Here is a 9,429-nt window from a genome sequence, read left to right on the forward strand (position 1 = left end):
ACAAATAGTGCAAGTTACCTTTTGCTCAACCGATTATCGGTATTTCCTCGATCAAACCAACTGCAACTCCAGAGTTTATGGATGCTCGTAGCGTGAGTGAAGACTTTCGAAAACTTCTGTGATTCAGGTTTGTTCAAGATGACTCAACTCAAATAATGATGTGGCATCAAATCGCGATCTCTTTATCCTCATTTGGGAAGACTAAGCAGAAATCAATATTATATCAATAATATACATAATAATCAATAATACACAACAAATAGCTAGTTCCCGTAAACTAGGAGTATGCCGCGCATCATTCCCAACGCAAGATATACATTTTTAGTTTCAATCTGTTTCCACACGTGACTGGCACACATGACTCTCGTTCAGTAAAAGTGCCCACAGCTTTGAGGTTCTCTGGAAATTCAGAGGCACACTCAGTTGAAGACTGTCATGAAGCAGAAATTCTACAGGAATTCGGTTCACTCTCCCATTAAAGCCAAACGAGTGTGTTTCGCGAAATGCGCACAACTTGGGTTCAAGTAAGACGTACGGTTGACGATGAGTCAACCTAGCTGATGATCCCGAAGTGGACTTCCGTGGATCCTTTGGTGGGTCCCCGGAGATTTTTCAGGCATCCTCCTTCAGGAGAAGCCTTTTTTTGGTCGAGACCGTGAATTTTTTGGACAACTGTCACTCTAAAAGAGCAAAACATCGATAGTGAGAAAACTTTGCTAGGCCTTTCGAAATACCCCTATTCAGCGAATCGAATGATTGTTCACCGTTGATCTAATACAGTCCATCGGGAATCGAGGGTAAAGTGAAAATTACTGCGTTGCATCCCGATACCAATTAATTTTGTTTTCCGGAGGGAGAACACTAGCGACACCGCTGAGAGTTTACCTCAACACATACAAAAAATGTGACACATTTTTGGGAGTGCAAGATCACATCAACGCTAGTATAGTTCGTCCAGATTTTATGCCCTATTCTGTTGCATCGCTGTAAGACAATCTTTTCGGAGCTTTTAACAGTGTGAAACTTTTGCTGTCCGACCTGTATTCGATTTTTTGGTCAAAATTTGCCGTTGAACGAAGGTTTTGGGCTACTGCCTAGCTACTCTTCTTAAATGTGGTCCCCTCTCGTTAGCACTGCCGTCAGAACACTCTCCTAGTATTAGACAGCTAACGCTGACAGGCTTAGGATGCGTGAGAAGAGCCGTTTTTTTGGACCTATCAAGAATGAAACGCACATTAATGGCAACGAAACCGAAAAGCAGTTTGGAACATTGCACGATACATCGGTATCTTTCTAGCCCCCTGCCGTAAGCACCGTAGTTCATCCGAGGCAAGCTATTTAAGGTCGTGCTTCTCTCCATTTACTTTTTTCAAAGGCAAAACTCTCGTCGAGGCGCGTACCGTTGAAGAAATGTGCTGTGTTTCAGAGGGAAGAGCAGGCGCCAGATGAGAGGCTTTAAATCTGACATTGTTTGAACTAATACAGGGGCTACACCCGCGGCTATCATAGTTTAAGTTGGCGTGATCAGTTACCAGTCGAATCGCAATAACAAAGCAATGAATATTCTGTTTTAGTTCTCGACGATGCCTTATGTTTTTCCCCAAAGATATTGAGCAGCAATTTCCGAATATTTGAACTAGCCTGGTTTGAGAAATCACACTTTACCAAGACATTACGTACAGTGGGGGGAATTTGGAGTATAAAAGCTGCCAACTATAAGTAGCCAGCAAGCCATAACACCTGGTTAGTCTGTGAACTCTGCAAAAGCCAAGGTACTGGGTATTGTATAGCGCTCTTTCCTCACCGAATCTTCCAAATCTCGGTTAAAAAATCAAAAAAATGCATTCACTGGTTGTGATTCTAAAGAAGGTGCCTTAAATCATCACATGACAGAATATTCACGTGATTTCTTTTGTAATATATAGGGGACCGAATCCCAGCCGTTCCTAAATCAAATGTTTAAGGGACTGCTAAAAACGATAGTCAAAATTGTCGGTCACACTTCCAGTTTCCTAGCATCTGTCTTACATGAAATGAGCGACAAACTTGTCAGTGAGAAACACACTCATTTGCAAATCGGTTTGGTTCTCACGAGAGACTCAACTGAATCTCTCTTTTATGATATTCTACAACTGAATGTGCTGCACACAGGCCGCTTCATGTTTCAGTTGCACGATATTCGAGATATCGCAGTATATTTTCATACAGGAAACTACTCACAAGGTTGCTGCGAACTCTTCGACAGCCCAGGACCGGTTTCGCCCTTCTTGGGGCTCATCAGGTAGGCGCAGCGCAGTCCTTGAGTTTCCGTCAACCTTATGAGCTAGCTGAACCCAAATTGGACTGTTTTCGAGAAATGCACTCATTTGCAAATCAGTTTGGTTTTCACGAGAGACTCAACTGAATCTCTCGTTTGTGATATCTTACAACTGAATGTGCTGCACACAGGCCGTCGCGTGTTTCTGTTGGCACGATACTCGAGATATCGTTGTTTCGCCCCAAAAAGGGCGAAACCGGTCGTGGGCTATCGAGGAGTTTCCTTTATGAGAAACGCTGCGATTAGTTCTGATGTATCATTTTTCACACAGCTATCATGTATAACGTCCAAGTATGCAGTTTGCAATGCTTTATAAAATATCACTCAAGGTACCGGGGCTTCGGAAAACGCTTAGTTTGTTTTGGGATTGCCGAGTTATGAAGCTTTTAGGATACCAGATGTCCCTGGCAAAATCGCCAAGGTTCGGTAAACGTTATTTCAATGAGAGTTGATTGTAATCTCATGGAGTTTCCCTCCAAATCACTTTCCAGAATGAGTCGGCTTCGTACGCACCGTCCACCGAGGTGACCCAGTCCCGCGAGACACCAGATGCTGGTTCCAAATTCAGCCCTCCTCAAGCCCAACTGTGATATAACAGAATCAAGTACATTTTCTGCCACCATGTGTTCCACAGCCGGAGGTATTCCAAAGCCATTTGGCGAGATGGACAATTCCTCAGCATATTCAGACGCATCGACCAGGATGACCCCATTCGAGACGTTTCAGACATCAAAAAGACGCACGGGGAACAGGATGAGTCTATTCAAAAATGAACTGGATGAGAGCGACACGGAACATGAACATCGTATTCAAAAGTCAACTGGATCCACATCTGCACTCGAGATATCGTTGTTTCGCCCCAAAAAGGGCGAAACCGGTCGTGGGCTATCGAGGAGTTTCCTTTATGAGAAACGCTGCGATTAGTTCTGATGTATCATTTTTCACACAGCTATCATGTATAACGTCCAAGTATGCAGTTTGCAATGCTTTATAAAATATCACTCAAGGTACCGGGGCTTCGGAAAACGCTTAGTTTGTTTTGGGATTGCCGAGTTATGAAGCTTTTAGGATACCAGATGTCCCTGGCAAAATCGCCAAGGTTCGGTAAACGTTATTTCAATGAGAGTTGATTGTAATCTCATGGAGTTTCCCTCCAAATCACTTTCCAGAATGAGTCGGCTTCGTACGCACCGTCCACCGAGGTGACCCAGTCCCGCGAGACACCAGATGCTGGTTCCAAATTCAGCCCTCCTCAAGCCCAACTGTGATATAACAGAATCAAGTACATTTTCTGCCACCATGTGTTCCACAGCCGGAGGTATTCCAAAGCCATTTGGCGAGATGGACAATTCCTCAGCATATTCAGACGCATCGACCAGGATGACCCCATTCGAGACGTTTCAGACATCAAAAAGACGCACGGGGAACAGGATGAGTCTATTCAAAAATGAACTGGATGAGAGCGACACGGAACATGAACATCGTATTCAAAAGTCAACTGGATCCACATCTGCTCCGCAATATCAGGAACCGCATCCAAGACAAGGCGTTCTTTCTGCGTACAAGCCAGTTTACAATTTCGACGATGAGTACCCGAGTGGAACAGTGGCCCATTATGCAGATGCCAGTTTTGAATCGGTATCTCACAGTCAGCCGACTGCCGAATGTCCACGCTGGTCCAATGCGCTGTCGCAAGTGGCGGCCGTAGCAGCTGCTGCAATGGTCTGTGCTTCTGTCGGAGACGCAGATCGAAACAGACCGCCTAGCTTGGGTCGAGATCACCAGCAACAACAACAACAACTGCACCAGGATGCAGTAGCCGAAAAATCCACTTGTTCCACAGTGGATTCTGTGGAAAAGAGTCAACCGTATTTCCACACGAAGGGAGATATGATGTCAGTTAGAGATCCTGCTCAAACAGTGTACTATGTGGAACCCACGTCCAGTAACTTTGGGCATGACATGAGCAAGGAGTTTACTCATTCCTTCCAAAAAATACAGTCCTGCGTTGAAACGGAATCGCTCCTGAGAAACAATCATGATTATACCACATTTTTGAACAACACCGGATCAAAAGGTAACTATGTAGCATGTGACGAGAGAATGAATAACTTTCAACTTCTAGAAACCAAATATCTAATGGAGATGAACAGAACCGATAAGAACAATGAAATAAGAACCTATGGTAATGCAGTGGTACAGAGTACAGTGGAGAAAGACTCTGATCTTTTGAGTAACGATCGCCTGTTTGTCAACCCGGGAAACACTTCTCCACACTTCTCCGGATCACCACGGGTATCGTCGAATAAGACGGCTAATTCTGAACAGAATAGCGATGCCCGCATGAAGCAGCAGGCACATGATGAACCGCACTGCCACTCGGTGTTACAGACAGACTGCGCTAGTAGTGAACAGGTCGAAAAGATGGCTGTTTCAGAGAGCAAGTCGAATGGACTGAGTGGGACAGTGGGAAGGAGTGCATTCAATTCAAACCGGTCGGAAAGTCTGTTTAAAACGGCTTCACATGCAGGTACATATTACGAACAAGAACGGACGCACCCTAACGACCCAACCATGAGTAATAACAAACAGTTCGCCAGAAACAGACTGTATACAAAGACAACCTGTCCAGATGAGCTGTTTCACACGCATGATCTATCCAACATGGATCCGGAATCTGTGTGGCACTCTGCATCTAGTCAAACATTCTCAGCCAATAATCCAATCAATTCCAGAATTTCAAACACCCCACATGACATCTCCAATGATTTAGCACGTAAACAAGCAACACTGTCAGACTACTCTGACAAACACGTAACGACAACATCAACAAATCTGTTGTACGCCCCTCTAAACTATGCCAATGAGCCCAGGCCCCCAAGTTACTATCCAACAGATTCGGTTAGGCAAGAACCCAGTTGGGATGCTCCCTCTCCCGCCCCTGGGCTGGAACATATTCACGATCGGTTTACTCTAAGTCCTCTGTCTTATCTCTCCGCATCCATTTTCCCTGCGACCATTTACAACGAGTCGCATCAGTCTCGAGTGGATGCATCTTACCTGGCAGCGCAGCAAGCTCTGTTGGCTAGCTACCTTCAACGAGAAGGCCATGCCTCCGACGCACAAGTTTTACACCATTTTATGGAAAACCAACTGGACGAACAGTGTTCCACCAAAGCCCCTCACCTTTTTCCCTATTCGTCCGAATCATTGTATGAAGATGTCGGTGCTCACTTGGACTTGCCAAAAGAGCATTTTCGTTCATTCAACGGCGAAAGGACTGTAAATCATTGTTACACAGATACGAAACCTTCTCGACATTATGAATCAGACATTTCTAAGCCCTCTTCGGACAGCGAATCTACCAGTTATCATTCTGAGTTGGGCGAACTGCCCCATCTACAACGCTATCTATCGAATCGCACTGAGTTGGAACATGGGATGCAGGCTCTACAATCTCGTTACTGCACATCCAACGCGCAGCATTCCGACACTGCCTCACGCAATGCACTTCCACCAGTAGACTTTTCCCTTCATTTGCCCAGTTCACAACCTTCACAAGATTTCCCCCCATACTATATTGATTTCGACGCAAAACATCGTCTTGCTTACAATTTGAGTTCTCTGACCTACCGACGACCATCCAGTGTGACCAGCCCGATTGAACAACAACGACACATGACCAGTGATAGTTCATCTTCTGACCCGCTGACCAGTTCACCTGCCCTTCCCCGAGCTATGAGCTGCAAGGTCCCGACTTTTCCAACCTCTTCCGGTATGATGTCCGTCAAGCAAATCGATGTGGATTTCAACCAGCAGTGCCTTGTCTGCGGAGACAGCGCTGCTTGTCAACACTACGGAGTGCGAACCTGTGAAGGATGCAAGGGATTCTTCAAAGTGAGTCACCCGATTCGAAACGTGTTGACGATATTCTCTGTTAGATAGCTTGAAACTCTACTGTTTTTTATCGAGCTTTCTATGACAACATGTGTTCCAACACTGAGTAAAAAAATAATAAAAAATAATAATAATCGTTCAGCTGTAACACCCTTCCGGTGCCTAGCTGCCATGCCACCCGGAGGAAGCACGAGGGCTGGGATACTGCCAGGTCGCCATGTACTAGGCAGGGGAAGTCGAGTGGAAGTGGAGGGATTCGAACCACGGACCTTTCGGTCGGTAAATTCGCGCTCTAACCACTTGGGCCATCTCGCCCCCGCACTGAGTAAGACTCTCATAATGATCAGAAAATACGAACGCAAGTATGCAAAATGAGTTGAAACAGAGTTTCAAGCATGCATTTGAGCCTAGTAGTGTAACTCTGAAAACGGAAAAAAGTCTCCTCAGCAAGCTGTCAAGCTATATAGCATTGAAGTTTGGGTGCTCATCATATTCACAGGTAGGTAGGTAGGTTTAACATGAATTTTGATCATTCATTCATTCAAAACTAGGTCGTCGCATTTGTCCAGAAGTCGATACCGACAGAAAGTGGATACACGAAACCCCTAAGTAGACCAACCCAAGCGGTCATTTCCAATCGAATACTGACTAAGTCTTCGATCCAACGGAGTCGTGGTTTATTCGTGTAACCGGCTTGGCAGGAAAGACGTTGGAAAATTGCCACGCCAGGTTTGATGAATTTGGAGAGAGAATTTAAACACCACAGAAAAGTAACATGAAAGGCGGAGATTAACGAGATTGGAACTCCTCAACTCAGCTCAAGAACGGATCCAGTCTGGGGTTTGTAGATACCTGAGTTCCTTTTGTACAACTTATCCATTCTGATATTGACTACACTCTGACTTTAAGCAATCAGGTGTTTTGGGTCTTTTCCAGATAAGCCCCCCCCCCCCAGTGCAAAAATTGCATATTCAAAAAGTTAAGCCCCGCCACGTTTTGCCAGCTCCAATTTAATGTACGCACATAACCTTGACCTATTTTTCATGAAAACAATTCCCTATCCCCATCTAGGCTCATTTTGTGCAAAAATTTTATCCGTTCGGAGGTAAAACCTCAAGTGAACTTTCTGATGCTTCCAACTCTCGTTCATGACAAGCAGACGACAATAGGTTTTTTGCAAAGCCATGGAGTGATCCATCAGTAACGTTTATGCACCACTGGCCACCAAATGACACTTTCAACTGTTTCTGACAGGTGGTGTAATACCGGACAGTGTCGGTAAGAAATCGGTCTTCGAAAGAGAACCTGGCTGGAGTGATCTAGGATGGAGTTTAGGACAGTAATTCTATTCATTTATTGCTGGTCCAAAGTTTGGCAAAAATCAAATTCTGCTCAGAGGAATTATCGATTAACCACACGACCGTTGTTGACTGGAAGAGCTTTCTTCGCGAAGTTTGCGCCTGGCGGCTTTTGCATACTCCAACCGTTATCGGCGGCCCATGTGTACACGTCGACTTGGCCGTGAAAACCACACGAGGCGATAGTACTCGTCCCAACGAGAGCTTCGACCTTTGACAGTGTTTGTGATAGAAGCGGAAACTATCCAACCCAACTAGGTCATTTGATGACCGTAAAATATACGTTTAGCAGTGTAGTAATCACAAGACCGTTGAAGAGAAAACGAACACATTGTTTTTAGTTCAAATAATTGTCGGAGGTTCGATCAACTCTTACGGGTTGTGCAAATCTTTCGTTTTCTTGTCCGTTAAACATAATGAAAGAATATTAGCGAATATACACTCATTTGCAAACAAATTTGGTTTTCCGAAAGACTCACCCAGGACTCAGCTGAATCTCTCGATTGTGATGTTCCCAGACGACTGAATGTGCTGCAACAGGCCGCCTCATGTTTCAGTCGCTATTCGAGACATCGCGATACATGTATATCTGTGTAGTATACTACTCATAAGGTTGCTTTCGACGGATTTTCAGCAACCTTATGAGTAGTACATTACAATGATATAATGAAAGAATAATTGGGTCAATTTACAATGGAAACAGTTCCGTGCGCTGAATTTATTTAGCGAATTAGGCAGCAATCATGTTTTTCGTCTCCTAGGCTCACAACATCACATGCCCTGGCACAATATCACCAAATATTGTCGTGTTTACCAAACCGGAATTGAAGAGTGCGCGAACATTTTACCGCGCACTCAGATAAGTACTGCTTACCAAAGTTTCGGTTAGCCGGATAAAAAGTGAAACCGATGGGAAACAAATAGCGGCTGGCACAGAAGAGGTGTTCAAAATAGCAATCACTAGTGCCCCACCACAGTGAAGCAAATGGTAGCGGCGCTTCCCTGCATGCGAATGTGCAAATTACGCCGTAGCAATCTAATGAGCATAGCATCTGTGCCGTGCGAGACTGTGATACTATTCTTATGACTGGCCATCTGTAAGACATCTGTTGTACGGAACGGATAAACTTTTTGTCCTTTGCTGTGGAGTCTTAAAAAATCGATATCCTGACCACTTTGGAGGGTTCACTGTGGTGGTTGTGAGATAACTCGTCGCCGACCAATGCTCGATTTTTCAAACACCAAACGGGAGGGAAGTCTAGAATGGGAATCTGTCGACGGAAGAGATCACATACATACATTCATATAAGCTGAGTAGATATTTAGGCTTTTACCGGAGTCACCGTAAACATCTTTACATCCCGACACATTCAGTAGATTTTAGGGACGACTGGAAAAGTGGTAAACCTTAAAATAGAAGTTTTGTTGCCGAAGCTTAACCAGAACCACCAATCTCTAGTCCAGCCAAACTAAAAAGGAACTTCGAGAAACACATTCATTTGCAAATCAATTTGGCTTTCACGAGAGACTCAACTCTAATCTCTCGTTTATGCTGAGTCCCAAGAAGGACAAAACCGGTCGTGGGCTGTCGAAGAGTTTTCAGCAACCTTATGAGTAGTTTCCTTTATGAAAATGAACTTAGTTTGTGCACGGATAGAGCAAAGGGATCTCGGTTGTTCGCCTGCGACCCCAAAATGCACGCCTCCAGTATTACATTTATACCTTTTCCTCCCCCGATATTTTCCCACAAAATATTTAGTTTGCAAAGGTTATAACTGGTATGATCCACACTCATCCGTGTGTTGAAAGGGTCGTCAAATTTCGCACAGTGGTCTCCTGCTACCAAACTCCAACCCG

At 44.6% G+C, this 9,429-nt stretch overlaps 1 protein-coding gene across 1 annotated transcript; it reads left to right on the forward strand.

Annotated features, from left to right (window-relative positions):
• Positions 1–3,544: 3,544 nt before the first annotated feature.
• T265_03480 (hypothetical protein) lies at positions 3,545–6,262 on the forward strand (the record flags this gene model as incomplete). The annotated part of the gene is made up of 1 exon (XM_009167980.1): positions 3,545–6,262. One exon carries the CDS (start codon positions 3,545–3,547, stop codon positions 6,260–6,262), a length of 2,718 nt encoding a protein of 905 aa, XP_009166244.1.
• Between the last annotated feature and the right edge of the window lie 3,167 nt (positions 6,263–9,429).

This window comes from Opisthorchis viverrini (assembly GCF_000715545.1).
Source record: "Opisthorchis viverrini unplaced genomic scaffold opera_v5_50, whole genome shotgun sequence".
Taxonomy (NCBI): domain Eukaryota; kingdom Metazoa; phylum Platyhelminthes; class Trematoda; order Opisthorchiida; family Opisthorchiidae; genus Opisthorchis; species Opisthorchis viverrini.